Source organism: Colletotrichum gloeosporioides (genome assembly GCF_011800055.1).
Source record: "Colletotrichum gloeosporioides strain Lc1 chromosome Unknown consensus_59, whole genome shotgun sequence".
Classification (NCBI taxonomy): domain Eukaryota; kingdom Fungi; phylum Ascomycota; class Sordariomycetes; order Glomerellales; family Glomerellaceae; genus Colletotrichum; species Colletotrichum gloeosporioides.
In genome coordinates, this window is record NW_025544704.1 from 106,156 (window position 1) to 121,750 (window position 15,595).

At 50.9% G+C, this 15,595-nt stretch overlaps 4 protein-coding genes across 4 annotated transcripts; all 4 read left to right on the plus strand.

Moving 5' to 3' along the window:
- Positions 1-105: 105 nt before the first annotated feature.
- Positions 106-1,179, plus strand: GCG54_00000190 (uncharacterized protein; the record flags this gene model as incomplete). The annotated part of the gene is made up of 3 exons (XM_045400331.1): positions 106-672; positions 731-841; positions 907-1,179. Coding segments are annotated over 3 exons (951 nt in total), but the record flags the coding sequence as incomplete, so codon positions are not given.
- A 983-nt stretch (positions 1,180-2,162) lies between these two features.
- Positions 2,163-3,515, plus strand: GCG54_00000191 (Alpha-L-rhamnosidase rgxB; the record flags this gene model as incomplete). The annotated part of the gene is made up of 1 exon (XM_045400332.1): positions 2,163-3,515. One exon carries the CDS (start codon positions 2,163-2,165, stop codon positions 3,513-3,515), a length of 1,353 nt encoding a protein of 450 aa, XP_045261983.1.
- A 2,215-nt stretch (positions 3,516-5,730) lies between these two features.
- GCG54_00000192 (uncharacterized protein) lies at positions 5,731-6,960 on the plus strand (the record flags this gene model as incomplete). The annotated part of the gene is made up of 3 exons (XM_045400333.1): positions 5,731-5,776; positions 5,873-6,116; positions 6,219-6,960. The coding sequence occupies 3 exons, from the start codon at positions 5,731-5,733 to the stop codon at positions 6,958-6,960; spliced, it is 1,032 nt and encodes a 343-aa protein (XP_045261984.1).
- A 3,141-nt stretch (positions 6,961-10,101) lies between these two features.
- GCG54_00000193 (Dual specificity protein kinase CLK4) lies at positions 10,102-15,591 on the plus strand (the record flags this gene model as incomplete). Its single annotated transcript, XM_045400334.1, has 8 exons — positions 10,102-10,173; positions 10,230-11,249; positions 11,317-12,174; positions 12,307-12,492; positions 14,550-14,614; positions 14,682-15,315; positions 15,398-15,508; positions 15,544-15,591. The coding sequence occupies 8 exons, from the start codon at positions 10,102-10,104 to the stop codon at positions 15,589-15,591; spliced, it is 2,994 nt and encodes a 997-aa protein (XP_045261985.1).
- Positions 15,592-15,595: the final 4 nt, after the last annotated feature.

A 15,595-nucleotide genomic window follows, 5' to 3' on the forward strand; every position in this document is an offset into this window, starting at 1 on the left:
GCTACCTTCAATCGCACCCGAATTGAGACAGGCCTTCCGCTCCAGCAAGCAATAGGTTGGAACCGAATCAAGGAACAGAAGGCCTTTGCTGACGGTGTAACAGTGTACAACTGTCGTTCTTCACACAACTGGCCTGGTGACTTGGCACTGTCCATGACCTATTTCGTTAAATCAAGAACGATAAACGCAATCCTTTTTGGCTGCGACGATGAAACCATGGATAAGGTCAAGTGGCGATTGAGAAACGCAGAAGGCAACGTATGCCATCCACTGTTGCTCGTTGGTATTTTCGCGGAGCTCGAACGAGCACGCCAATTTGCACTTGTCGACCACAACTTCGACAAATTGCTGGATATTGCATCTCAACTGAGCCAAAATGAGAAAGATGTCCATGGCTCCATTGAACCATGGCTCGATATCTACTATCTCAAAATAGCACTACAGACCTGGAAAAAGCAACTGCAGAAAGTTGTAGATCATGTAGATGAGCTATCGGCAGCTTGGCGGGTGGGAGTAGGACAGACTGCGGAAACGTGTGCAGCTTTCCAGTCCAAAGCACAAAGCGCCGGTAGTCGAATAAAAGAGCGGATACTCGAAATAATGGACGACTACGACGAGAAGATCAGCGAGTGTGAGATGATCATAGAAGGGATGACACTGGCTAATTCTCTGGTAAGTTAACCATCGGAGATCTTGAATCCGCGAAGTAACCAAGCTGATAATCCACTAGGGCCACAGCAAAGCCAACACAAGTATTGCGGTGTCGACGAAAGAAGACAGCAGCCAAATGAGGTCGATCGCGTTTCTCACAATGGTGTTCCTTCCCGCGACATTTGTGGCAGTAAGCAAACTCACTGACTCTTGTAAACGAGACTCGTAATCCTGGAAATCTGACCTTCTTTTTAGACACTCTTCTCGATGACCTTCTTTCAGTGGATTCCGGATGACTCTGAGAAGATGGTATCGCCTTTTCTTTGGATATACTTTGTCGTGGCGCTTATTTTGACGTTGTTCACAGTGTGGCTTCTGCGAAGGCTTGCAAACCCGAAGAAGACGAAAAAGTTGGGAGTGGAAGATCCGGAAAAAGGATTGATCCCGCGAGGAATCCCGCGGGTGTTGCAATCTATTAATTGGAAGATCCAGAAAGTCAAGCGCGAGTCTGAAAAGCTTCACGATTGATCATGGCATAGCCAGCTTAGAATGAAGGAGTAGATGGGACATGTAAATAGCAGCGCCTGAATTTGCAGACACAGCCAGAGGCGGAGAAACAATTGAAGTCGCAGTCGAGCCTCCTTGTCATCGTGCCTCATTTGCTTTCTTATCACATTTTTGCCCCTGCAATCACCATTTGCGACTGGAGTGGAAAGTCTTTGGGGCCTGAAGAAGCCACCGGGAATCGGCCCGGACCCCGCGACCCACACCGGCCGGCCCGCATCTGTCATCTAGTAGCCCGTTACACTGTACTGTGCGCGAAAGAGACCGACGCCCGGTGAGCGTCAAAGCTAGAAAGTCAGTCTTTCTTGCCCATCTTTACTCGAAAGAAGAACTCTTGCATGTAACGTTCCTGCAAATCTGATTTACTCGTGACCTGCTGCAGCAACCATTAAGACACCTCATGAGCTGATGAGATCCCCTCACTGCAACTATGCAATGCTTGATGCTATCATCACCTCTCGCCAACAACAGGAAATGTGTTTCCAGACCAACACCACGCGGCTTCCATCGCACTAATCGTGAAGTGCCGAACAAGAGCAACGGGAGACCAGGGCGTCATGCGGAACATAGACGTAATGAATGCGGGGAACGGACGCTAGGGGGACGAACCCAACGCCTTACCCCGCTAAACTTGGCCTATGTCATTCGCTGACAAGCTGCCGCAACCCCCTGATTCTCATCATATGATCCATCTCCAGGTTTCACGAAGACGAGCCTTCTCAACGAGCTTGAAGCCTTCATTAATCCGAGCGAAGTAGTGCACGAAAGAAGGCTTTGCGATCAAATGTCGAAGCCACTCACGTTCTCTTGAACCGTCTCATGTTCCCTCCTCTACCTTTGACCTATTGGAAACAAGAAACGTCTGTTCGCGGAGTGGCAAAGCCTCCCTCACATACCTACTCGGCATCTAATTGGAGCCCCGACCGCCCCAGACCACACACTACATCATGCGTGGCTTAGCGCTCGTTGCGTCGTTGGCGGCCGGTCTCGCCCTTGGACGTGAAGTCCCACGGTTCTCCTCAGCCACCACCGAGCTGGCGGAGGCCGACCCAGACGTGCCCAGCGAAAGCCATTGGGCGGAGAGGGCAGAGAAGGAGGGCCGGAGCCTCTGCTACCTCGAGCCGGCCGCAGACGGCGGCGACGACGCGCCGGCGCTGCTGGACGCACTCAACGACAAGTGCCGGTCCAAGAGCATCATTGTTCTTCCCGGCCCGATCTACCACATCAACTCGCCCATGATCACCGAGGACCTCGAGGATGTCGTGATTGACCAGCGCGGCAGGCTCCTCTGGAGCAATGATACGACGTACTGGCTCTCGGTGTCGATGCCCGTGGACTTCCAGAACCAGAGCACGGTCTGGCACTTTGGCGGGGACCGCGTGGTCTGGGAGGGCCACGGCGTCGGCACCTTTGACGGTAACGGTCAGGTGTGGTATGACCTCAACGCGGGCGGCTCCAATATGCCCCATCGTCCGATGAACATCAACTTCCGTGGCTTCTCGAACTCGGTTGTCAAGGGCCTGCGCTTTGTCCAGAGTCAGATGTGGACTATGAACATCATGTACTCACAAAATCTAGTGTTTGAGGACATTTACGTCAACAGCACGTCGTCGACGGAAAACAACTCACTCAACACTGATGGAGCGGATACGATGTACTCGGATAACATCATTTTCCGCCGCTGGGTAGTGGTGAACGGCGACGATGCGATCGCCCTAAAGGCGAATTCCAGCAACATCTTCATCTACGACAGCGAGTTCTTTGGCAGCACAGGCATCGCCATGGGCTCGATTGGTCAGTTTATTGGCCAGTTCGAGTACATCGAGAACTTTCTCGCGAGGAACGTGACCTTGCACGACACTCTCCGTGGCTGCTACTTCAAAACCTGGACCGGCATCCAGATCGGATACCCGCCAAACGGCGGAGGCGGTGGAACGGGTTACGCTCGTAACATTGTGCTGGAGGACATCAAGCTCGACGGCACCCGCGGCGAGCCGCTCTTCATCACTCAGTGCGAGTCCTTCTCCGGCCATGCGGGTGAGTCGTGTGACTCCTCGACCTTCCACATCTCGGATGTCGTCTGGAAGGACTTCAGCGGGACCATCACCGACGATGTGCCCAGCTCGGGCTTTTTCCGGTGCAGCGCCGCAGTTGGCGGGTGCACCAACCTGACTGTCGAGAACTTCACCGTCCACCCCGCGTCGCAGGAGGCCGTCCTCGATAAATGGCTGTGCAAGAACGTTAATGGCGCCGAGGGATTCGACTGTACGGAGATTGAGGAAGACGCCGGCGAACTCTAGATGTCGGTTCTGGTGTTTTCCAACCCGTTCCGGCGTATCCGGAAGGTCTAGAATGTCCTTCGCGGCGATGGTGACGGAATGCATGTCGTTAGCGTAACCGCGGGTTCACTTCATATGGACCTCTTACCGCGTATTGACAATGGCATGCTTTGCTCCAAGTGGGAACACAGACCGTTGCCAAGCCTCTTCGTCCAAGGTGTAATTGCTTTAAGAGATGTGAATGTCCCGCCGGGTTGCAACTTGACTACCGTCACCCTGGAACCTCGGCCGAGGCCGGGGAGTTAAGACTCCGGGCGCCGATATCTTGCCCCCCTAATCTTGTCGCCCCGACGGTCCAATGGAGTTCGGGAACCTCGTAACAAGCAATAGACAGTCCGATACCCGATCCTCATCGGGACAGAATGCTCCTCCGTAACTGCTGCCGCCCCTGGAATGGCCCGATCCATCATCATGACAGCATCCACAAGGCGATGACATGGAAGTTCCCGCTCTGTAATTTTGCGGCGTCCAACTGCCGTTCTCAGCGCTAGACGGTGCCGCCCTGCACACGATAATCTGCCTTATCAGGAATAATCATGGCATTCTCACATCAGCAAATCCTCCTCGCCTCATCGATTGCATAACAGGCGCTCACAGCCCAGATGCCTGTACTTAGAAAACTGCTTGAAGTGATGCGCTGGCCTCGCTAGTGCCAAGGGTGGCGGCGTATCAAGCTCTGATCTTAGCTGCCGATCCTGCAGCTTATTCTGTGGCAGAGCCTTGTTCGTCCCTCAGACCTTGCCTTTACGTTTTGTACTGCAAGGACAACGGTTTGCCTTTTTGGCATTGGTATTTGCAGATTGGCGCCAGTTGGGGAAAGGACTTGGTCCCTGCTGTAGAAAGAACCAGGTCTGACAGCGGACGGTTTTGTCCTTTTTAGTTTGCGCGCGGTGCTCGAACGCCTCTTTGGTCTGATGTTGTGATTGGGTGGTCCGACGTGAAAGCGCAGGTTTCCGCAAGTCTCCTATTCCTGGATCATTAGAGCCGTTAGAGGCATGACTCGACACGCGCATAGTTCAGGCGGAATAAAACAACGACTGAGTTTCTGCACGTCGAACAGTGACAGCGTAGCCAAACCGTACCGACAAATCACCTAACGAGGTGACGGATGAGTTCCACCGTCCGTCCTATAGCCTGAGGATACAACACTCCGCGAGTGGATCAAGAGCGAGGTGCGAGGTGCGAGGTGCTCTGTTGTTTCTGATACTCTAATTTAACGGATTACTGTATTTTTGTCGGGCGCGACTTGGCACCCGACAAATCACCCCTGTCAATGATCCGGTACTTCCGGCTGCCGAGAAAACCTCAGGAAGTGGCTCCGCCAACATCCAATCGACATGTGGAAGACGAAACGGAACTGGGGATGAGTGGTTCCACAGTAAATAATGGATTATTCTTTTTTTTCCCTTTTGCGACTGCTGCTCCCACATCCCTTATTCAGTGTTTCTCCGACGTGTCTCCCACCGTCAGTTCATGCTGATTACAGGTGGTCCTACGTGGAGACCGGCCGCAGCAAGGAGCGGAATGAAAACTGGGTTTGATACTGCGAGGTACAGACGCAATCACACGCATCACACACGCGTCGATGGGCGGCGCAACGGCTTGGGATCCCCCTAGGTCGCGTGCCCTCCTTCCTCCAGTACCGCCAACATGCCGAGACCAGTCAACGCCCGGGATGTCAGTCGTGTCTCCAGTCCCTGCCGCTCCTCCTTTGCTACAGCCCCCTTGGCAACCCCCTATCAGACGGTTCTGTGTGGTCGCACCCGCACGTGTGTCGTCCAAGGCTGATGGGGAAAAATAGGAATCCCAACAACGCCTGGACGCCGATCTGACAATGCTTGGCCCCGATGCTGCTTTTTATGCTGGATACTGGGGCGCGTCCGCGCCCGCGAGTGGGTTTGTTCCGCCCGGAGGCAGCAGCTGTGCCCTGGGATTCTTATTAGCCTCGTCCTCCCTCTCCTTTCTTCCCCGGGTGGTTACGAGTCTCTGGGAGGTTTTTGGCATTTTACAAGTATTAATCGATTATCATTCACTCCTTTCCCTGTCTCCTTAGGAGAGAGACAGCACCGGTGCCCTTCTTCACATCAAGACGGATGTTGTGATACCCTTCGGGACGCTCCAGATTTCCCCGTTGACTTTCTTCTCTCCATTTTTTTCATTGGGTTAGACTGCGACCATGGCTTCGTCGATCCCAGCCTTGAAGAACGTGGTTGAGCCGGCATGTAAGTTCCACCGAGACAAACAACACCTCTTCTCAAAGACTGTCGCAAAGGCTTAGTATCATCTTGTTCAATCTCTGACCAACGTGTTCTCTCCAGTCATTGTCTTTGCGTTCACCATAGGCACCCTCATCAACCGCCGCAGACCGGAGTATGACGATGACGTAGACGCCTGCGAGCGTGGGTCGGAGGATTCGTCGTCTCGCCCCACCTCTCCGCTCCTCAAGCCGGGGATGCGCGTGGAGGCGGCGGAGGAGTCCCGCGTCAACAGCAACCTCCTCGTTCGGTTCTACAGAACATTCCCCTTCCTTTCAGAGATTTGGTATTGGAACTTGACATACTGGTAAGCAGAACGTCCCTGAAGTTTTCTTTTTCTCGTCTCGTCCTCTTTCTTGTTGGTGTGGTACCGTGCGGATCAGGGGTCTAACTCTACTTCCACCATCAGGGTCTACCAACTCCTCCGTGCGTTCTCGGCACGCATGATAGCCGGCAACGAAGCTGTCTTCAACCGCGCCCGTGACCATGCCATCAGCATCCTGCACTTCGAGAGGTTCTTCGGTTTCGACATCGAGCTCGGCGTCCAGCAATATGTCCTCAACAGCGTGCCATGGCTGATGCCTATCCTGGCCAAGGTCTACTACTCACACATCAGCCTCGGCATCTGCTTCATCATTTACACGTACTCCTTCCTGCCGCCGAGCACGTTCCAACGAATCCGCCGAACGATCGCCATGGACAACGTCGTCGCCTTCTTCATCGTCACCTCGTGGCGCTGTATGCCGCCCCGACTGCTGCCGGCCGAATACGGATTCATTGACATTCTGCACAGTGCACAGGGAGGAGGCAACGCGTGGACTCACAACAAGTTTCAACTCACAATTGCGGCTATGCCGAGTCTTCACTGTGGTACCGCCCTGTTCCTCGCATGGTCCATCTGCCGCTTCTCGCCCCACCGCCCGCTCCGCCTCATCGCGCCTCTGTGGCCCATGGCCATGTTCCTGACGATCGTTGCGACGGCGAATCACTTCGTTCTTGATGCGATGGTTGGTGCTATGGTTCCGGTCATTGGTTGGAGATACAATCACGTCATTCTCTACCTCAAGCCCATGCAGGACAAGGTTTTGGAGGGGCTTGGGTTGAAGGTTCCGGAAGATGAGCGGCCTACTCCCATTCCGAAGGAGTGGTAGATTTCCCATTTCATTGTGATCGTATGCTATACGAAGTTTGAAGGCTATGGTTCTCAGCATCTGTGGCCTCGGTCCTAATCCATAATAAGACACGATTACGATCATACTCTCTGTGTGATGTCCTTACAATCTTCATTACAAGGGCAAGCTCGAACTGCATACATACTCATGTAAGTTTAGTCATGGTGGCCATGCTTTACAGTCCCATGCATGGAAGTAAGTAAACCTCCGCGATACTAAGCTTTCTGCGGGAGGCCTTCCACGCAAGTTAGTACCGTTTGATGTAACTGCGGGTGACGGCCTCATACATTGACCGTCATCCTTCACAAATATTGCCGTAAATGAGAAATTCACACCTCATTTTCCAATCTTCCTTCCATATGAAAACAGGGCCAGGGAAGCGTCTACAAATTTGTTGCAGACAATTATTCTAGTAAAGCTATGTCGGCTGTTCCTGGTGACGTTACCGTTCGCCGATGATAGTACCATAAGCTGACTGTTCAAGACAACACATCTCTTACTCCGGTTGTAGTTGGCGGCAGGACCTATACTATTGACGTGGACAAAATTCCCTATTTCAGGTCTTTGAAGAATTTTCAACGACTATCGAAATGTGCTATCCCAGCCCATGGACCGATTCCGCATTTCGATACGATCGCTCACGCCATTGAACACGGATATCGATACTTCTTCAGAAAGGTGCCCTCGGACTTGGAGGAATATCGGTCTCTTTGCGAAAGTTTGGACTTTCTCGCCGTGGACGTAACGGGTCAAAATCACTTTTCGTACATTTTCCGGAAGGTGAGGCTGCCGCCGTTCTTAGAAAGCAACTTGAATGTGAGAAAGCAAGCCATCCGAAAGTCTAGAGATGCTGCTTTTCAGCTGGTCTACCTCTTCCTAATGGATGATCTTAACCCGACAGACGTTGGTGGGATGTGCTCTAACATGGCGTTTCATGCTGTTGGGTACGTCATCAAGAATTCGTGGTTCAGTGCCTCAACACGAAGGGTGGTCTGGGAAGCTTACAACAAACGCTTCACCCCGACAAAAAAGCAAAGGGAACGTTTGAACTATGTGAGGATTGTCAAGGGCTCGAGCACAGAACGCAGTAGCTCTGACGAAGATTGAAGCTGGACTTCTCGAGATCATTGAGTACCAAATCATATTTTTGGAATTAGAGATCGATCAACATCGTCAAAAATGCCAATTTCCACAAGCTAATTCACCCCGCCGGTTACAGGCTCACTTTAACAATTGACAATCTCTTCAATGTTGCTTCCAAGCGCCCCTCAGCCGCGGTCTTGGTCATGACGTACCATCGTATTTTGGATGGCATGATGTACGCCCTCAATTATTTTTTCTTGGCACGTCGCCCGCAGTCTGTTCTTGGATTTGAAATAGTGCCGAAAATCAATCTATGAATTTACAATGGCTGATGTAGTTCAACCCGCAGATTTTGAAAACCCAAAAGGCTTGTTTGCGCCTTGACGCAATGGATGACCTGTTGCAATCGGAACGGAGTAGAGACCTCTTTCATACAGAGGTGAGGTCTTTGGTCTGCGATGATTCTTAGTGAATGGAATGCTACACTACCGACAGTGACGATGTATAACTGACGACATCGTGGTCCGAAAGAAGTACAATGATCACTGATCACCATTTCCCACACCCAACGACATTTATCGACACTGGCCATAGTAGCAATCATTCAACTCGTTCTGAGCGTGCTTATCAGCCTAGATCGTGCAGTCTTAGAGCAGATATCATACCTGTGACAGTTGCTTTTGAGCGTATATACGATAGGTATTATGTCGCATCTAAGCCGGTACTACTTTAGAACACTGCTTGCGAATCCACTCGAGACATGCGGTTTCTTACTTCGACCCTGTACCCGACACCTCTGCTTCCAAATTTATGCTTTAACAACAAGGAAAGCTTGTGAGGATCTACCAGTCTTGACGGCAAGACTTGTCCCGTCATGTAACCGGAAGATGCACTCGAAGACGAACTAGGAACTCGTCAGTAAAGTTGATTCAAGTCTGCCCACACACGATTATCATGTTCAAAAATCATTGAACCAACCTGTAACCCATTTTGATACTAGGTTCATGAACATAAGTGTTTTGCAGTGGGTCTGTCGGATTAGACTTCGATAACTTGCGGCTACGTTGATGGTGCCTGGGGACGGAGGCGAAAAGTTGCTGAAGATGCGGGGATCCCCGAGTAGCCATGCATTTGATCGCGGGTAGATAATCAGGCTGCGTTGGTGGTCATCCTTGGCGTCCCAATTTGTCTCGGGTTGCAATCAGCCGCACGCATCGGGGCGTTGCAAACACCGTCCTTAGGGGGCCGGATGGTTGTTTGTGTTCCAACCACCGGTATTCAGCTGTCAGCCCGCAACCACTACGAAGGTCACCGGAACGTAATCCCTTGTCTAAACGACAGGCACTGTGTGTGTGGTTGGAATGCGATACAATTGGTCTGCCTTGCCTCTGTTTGCACATTGCTCGCGGTTGAGATACCGAACGGCGCTTCACTTCTTCCGTGGAGGAGGAAAATGCCGTGCCGAAATGGCGAGGGCGTCGGGAACGTAGAGCCTGCTACTAGACTTGAGCCATAACTGGTGAACTTCGAGGGAGACCCGATGGAAGCTTCAATTCTGGCAGCGCTGGCATGATGCACCGTCCACAGACACCCACTGGTCATATCCTACCCTTTATTTCACGCTAGAACAACCATCGCTTCTCGCGAGGCTTAGCATATAGTGTACAGGTCGCCATACTGTACAAAAAACGGTAGAAGAACATCATCTTTTTCCTTTCGCTGTGGGTTTCAGTGCATCAGCCTGACCAGAGTAAGCAAGACAGTGGCGTCAACGCTGGATACGGCAGCTGAATGTGCCGATGACCCAAACCTCCCAACCGAATATCCATTTCCAATTGGTGGCGCACCCTCTCCCTCGACAGAATATGGGTGGCGGCTGCGCAGCGTTGAGGCAAGGCTATCAAATTTCTCATCTGAACATGTTTAAAATGTGCCTTCTTTTCCAAAGTCCTGGGCTCTAGTTCGCCTACAGTATTCACAAGAAATCTACGGCGAACTTTTCCAATCATCAGTACTTCCTCGTGCATCTTGGTCAATATGAGTCGTGAGAGTTCTGATCACCTGGCCAGCGATGCGGATACCGACGCTCCGCTCTCGGTTCCGGAATTGGTAAGTACATGTCATTGTACTTGACCGTGTTCCTTCTTGTCCTGAAACTTGTCTAGTTGTCCGTAGTCCAAAAGTCTGCAGACCGGGACCGAGCAGCGTCGGTGAACCCGTCTAGCAGTGCCATTCGTGGCCAACAGGACTTTTTGAGGGACCCTGGTACAACCGAGGCTCGCTTTGCAGGACCTGCGCAAGTCTCGTTCTTATGCACGCTATCATCAGAGAACTCGGAAGATGAAGGGGGTTCCGGGGTTTCAGCCCAACATGACCACGGCAATGGACACCCACCACCTTCGATTGGCACCAATAGTGTCTGCGACGATTATGGAATCTCACAGCATCAACTGAATCGGGAAACCTCCGCATTAATCGAGGACGAAGTCGACACTGTGCCAGCAGAAGACGCTCTCCGTGGGCTTGCCAACGAGAGCGTGATTCCACCGCATATCGCGACTGGAGAACGCAAAAGCTTACAAGCGTCATTGATAAAGGCTCTGGTCCGGCAAAATGATGGCAGGGAGTTTCTTCCCTTGGCGAAGCTTGACGAGTTAGTCACTAGAAAGGTTGTGGAGCGTCAGCTGAGAGGTGAATTCGGAGCTTCATCTGGAGAGCCCGATATCCAGCGATGTGTCGAGTACGTCTGTAACCGCAAAGAGGTTGAAGGCGCGAGGCATCTGAAGTTCACATCGGGAAGACGGCTTTTTGCCCTTCTGATCATGATTGAAAAGTTGGAAAGCTTTAATGATCTTAGAAATGCCGATCTATGCGACATCGATCTGCCCCTGAAGGGACTCGACGACACCCCCAAAAGTGCCTTAAGAGATAAGGAGTTTACCTGCTTTCAATCTTGGTCAACTTTCAATCTGCGCTCCTTCGAAGAGTGGCAGTGGAAGCTGTTAGCACCTTACTTTTGGACAGCAGAGGATCCGAAAGAGAAAGTCCTGTTTTACAGGCTTGCGCCTCAAACTGTTATGCCGTGGACTGAAGAGGAAACCGCAGCAGTGGAGCACTATGGAGGCCAAAGCTGGGTGAAGAAAGTGAAGATTCATAAATCGCATCACAACTTCAAATCTCTAGAGGTAAGTTGCTTCCATCGTCTTACGTCGCCGTGGCCAGCCGCGCGAAGCTAAACGTCGCTTGCGACAGGGGCGCGATTCTTACTTGGCGGTCAAGAAGCTTCATTCAAGAAATGAGAAGCATTTTCAAAAGGAAGTCGACGCCCTGAAGCGATTCAGCACCCGGTCGAAATCAAACCTTGTCCGGCTGCTGGCAACATATCAGCATCAAGATGATTATTTTCTGCTTTTCCCCTGGGCAGACGGGAACTTGAGAGATCTGTGGGAAGCTGTTGGTTCCCCAATGTCCCAACCTTCGCAGGAAGGGACAGTTTGGATGGCTAAAGTATGTCATGGTATTGCCTCTGGTTTGGCACAAATCCACAACCATACACCAACCGAAGAGATGAATGGAACCACGCTAGCCTCAAGCCCCCGGAAAGCGAACGGCATTACATCTAAGGTCGATATGATTGGCAACAAAATGGTCTTTTCTGGTGGCGAAGACTCCAGCAGACAAAGATATGGCAGGCATGGCGACCTGAAACCGGAGAACATCCTATGGTTCAAGGACCCTGATGGGAAATCTCATCACAACATTGGAGTACTGAAGATCTCAGACTTCGGCCTAACAAGATTCCACAGCAAACGTTCGGTGTCGGAGCGAGAGTCGCAGAGAACCGTGGGATTTTCAAACACTTACAGAGCGCCTGAAATCGATCTGAAGACAGGGATCAACCAGCACTACGACATATGGACGCTAGGATGCCTTTACCTTGAGTTCATCACATGGTTTATGGGAGGCTGGGAAGACGTCGAGAAGGTCTCAGTACTCCGACTTGAGGAGGACAAGTTGATCAGCAAAGACCCCGACTGGATACCAGAAGACAACTTTTTCAGGCTTACCCATGGTTCAACCGGGGCATGCCTGAAAGACTGCATGCGGAAGGTCAGTCCAACACAACCACTGAACTGATGCTGAGCTCTTCATATTCTTCCAAATTGAAGCTAACCTTGCGTTCCTGCCAAGTGGATTTCTAACTTACACGCGCACCCCAATTGTACAGAGTATGTTCACCAGTTTCTCGATTTTGTAGAGAACGACATGTTGCGCATCGAAAAGAAGGAAAGGGTGGACTGCTCTGAAGTCGTGAATACTCTTCACAGGCTTCTGACAGTTTGCAAGGGAAATAAGAGTTTCTGCGTCACGGCTGCGCCGAGACCCGTTGAATATGGCAGGCTGTTCGTGGATAGCGTTACGAATTTCGTCAGGGACCTAAGTGGTTCTTGGCAAGGAAGATGTCCCACCATTGTGACCGGATTTCTGGGGCTGTGCTTTGTAGGGCTGGTCGTCACCCGCTGTGATTGGAAAACGGGTCTCTGGTAATTAAGGTACGGCGCGCATAGCTGAATGGCATTAATATTCATGGTGACTAGATAGATATAGATGTTTCTGGGCCAGGTGATGGCCATTGATCACCATGTACCACAGTAACATGGCGTGGTCGCCCGTACTGGTCTGGCAAGAATGGATCCCGAGGGCTGGATACGCGCAACCCGAGGGAGACAAGCTCGTCCGTGCTCGAAGCCAAGGAGCTGGTGCGGCCCGTCCCGTCTGACAGCTATTCTGGTTCCCACTGGGTCCTGTAGTGTGCCATTCGTCGGTTGATGGAATCAATCTCCCCCTTCTCGAAGTTAGTTCCACTAGTTGGTCTCCTCCACACCCTCATGTGTATAAGGAAATTTACCTGCTCAAGTCTTCGGGGCAGGGAGAGCTGATAGTGGTCTAGTCTGATCTGATGGACGGGTCAGCTGGGGGTTTTGAGAGGTTCTAGGAAAGCCATACCCCGTGAATACGATATTGCTCCCTACCAAATATGCGGTCCAGTTCACGTCTGAGAAGGTCGTTCCTTTGATAGTCGATGGCCACCTGCTGCGGGACCCAAGAAGACTGCGATCGGGAAGGCATAACAAGATGATGTCATCAGCAAATTCGGATGGGCTGGGTAGTGTCGTAGGACGAGGCTACGACCACGGGGTATATTTGGTATGTTGGTGCCAAATTCAGCAGTGGATAAGACACTGGAAAGCATAGGGAGAAAGTGGAAAAACAAATTTGAATCGGGGGTGGCGAAGGCTTGATCTGTTTATTATTGTCTGACCCGTATGGAGAGCTTCGTATCAAGGGATTACTGTTCGTCTTACCGCGTAGAAGAAGTGCAGCAAATGTCTTGCTGCGGTGAGAAGCCTCATTCTTTCTGGGTTTGAGGCTTCGAGATCATGAAGTGCAGATGAACGCTGATTGACATGTTGTGTGGCCCAGTAGTGGGAAGCTCTGAATGCATGGTCCGAAATCCATGCCCATGTGATTACTTAGGCTTATCTGTTGTTGGTCAAGGCAAGATACCGATTTCCACTGAGGCACACCAAGTCGAGGACACCAAGCGTGCTGCGGCTCAGCCTGCTGTGTGTCAGTCAGCCCGCGTAGATTGGCTGTGTGCTTCTGATAGGATTGGCTGGCCTGCTCAACCATGGAATCTGCCTGACACATGGCTGGCACGGAGAGTGACACATACCATAATTTGTGCAGCCACACCAACTTTGGGCCTGGCTGCCTGGACAATGGACTGTCATATGCACCTGCCCATCCCCACTCTTTCGGCTGCTGTCGATGATCCGAGTTATTGCAGGAGACCTTTGTCACAAACAACATCTTCTAGCCATCAGCGCATCGATATCACGATCATCTCTAGCATTACGACGTACCGTCGTCTAACGTGCACTGAAAGCGAGATGGACTGGATACGCAAGAATCCCCAGATGGGGATCCGAGACCTGGAGACATTTGAGTACCAGCCTCGGCAATGTCAGATTCTCCAAGTAGTAAACGGAGATGCTAAAAAGGTACGAAAGAGTCATGGAATTATATACATTGAATACCAACAATACCGAAAAGGGAATCGAAGCAAGACAGGTGATAACAGAAGAGGAGTGGAAGAATGTTTTCCGCCAGGTAAGACTGAAGATGCTCCATAATTGTAATGGTGGTAACCTCGGTACAGGAAGGAGCCACAAATATGTCAGACGGCATTCAATCTTTTGGAGGTGTAGCCGTGTAAGTTCACCATGAGTCCGCTATCTCGAGAGACCTGTGCAGCTCATGAAATTTACTAGGCTGGCAGCTAGAGCTGCAGAGGACAAGACTGATGGAAAGCACTACCATGATCCATCAATTCTTTCCAAACTTCCCTTCACGGAAGCAACATGGTCTCACATGCTTGAAATATTCCACATACATGGTTCAGTCGCAAGACTCATCAACAGGGGACTGTCGTGTGTCTTTTCTCGAAGCTTCCTCACTCTGGACATCTCATCGGAGCCTATCGTGGGTAAGTATGGAGTTTACTGCAAATGGTGTTGTGCTCTCTAAACACTCTGTTAGAAATACTGATGTAGTTATAATTGCCGCTCACCCGCATCCTGGCCGGGTGATTTGGCAATGTCAATGACATGGTTTCCAGAGCGAAACTTTTGGTACGCTGTTTTCTACGGATGCGATCCGTCTACGGAACTAGAGATTTCTGGAAGATTGCGTTACTCTGGCGATGCCATATGTCATCCCTTGCTGATACCTGGCATATTCGCTGAGCTCGAAAGAAAAAGGCAGATTAAGATGGTGAAGCAAGGTAGCCTTAAGCTCGTGGAGACTGTTGCAACTCTTCATGAGGTCCATCATATGCCATCTGATGCTGAAAGACCACACCAGAAACCATATGATAGCCATAGCCCAGGTCCGGATTTGACCGCAAACAAGGAGGTTGATCCCTGGCTGGATATCTACCATAAGAAGAATGGCTTACTGAACTGGAAGGACCAGTTAAATAAGATGGTTACTCATGCAGAAGAGCTCAACATCACTAACTTCAGCCACGACATAAATCAAAGCTCGGATATCAACGAGTTTCGAAAGCGCATGCGGGATACCGGAGATAGAATCAAAGAAAGGCTACAAGACATCATTCGCGAATATGACGAAAGGATAAGAGACTGCGAAAGAAACTTGGAAGGAATGAGTCTAGCGAACCAAATGGTAAGATGATTACCTCTGTTCTCCCAGCTCATATCATTCGCTTTGGTTTTCATCATTCGTTAACTTAAACTTTGAATAACAGGCACACACAAAAGCCAATATGGAGATAGCGTCAAGGACTAAGTCGGACAGCACTCAGATGAAATCTATTGCTCTGCTCACGATGGTCTTTCTTCCCGCAACATTTCTAGCCGTAAGTTACACAACCCGCTTCCTAGATTCCCTCAGAGATCCCGTCGTATAGATGAAGTCAACTTGACTGATGTCGAGCTATAGACTG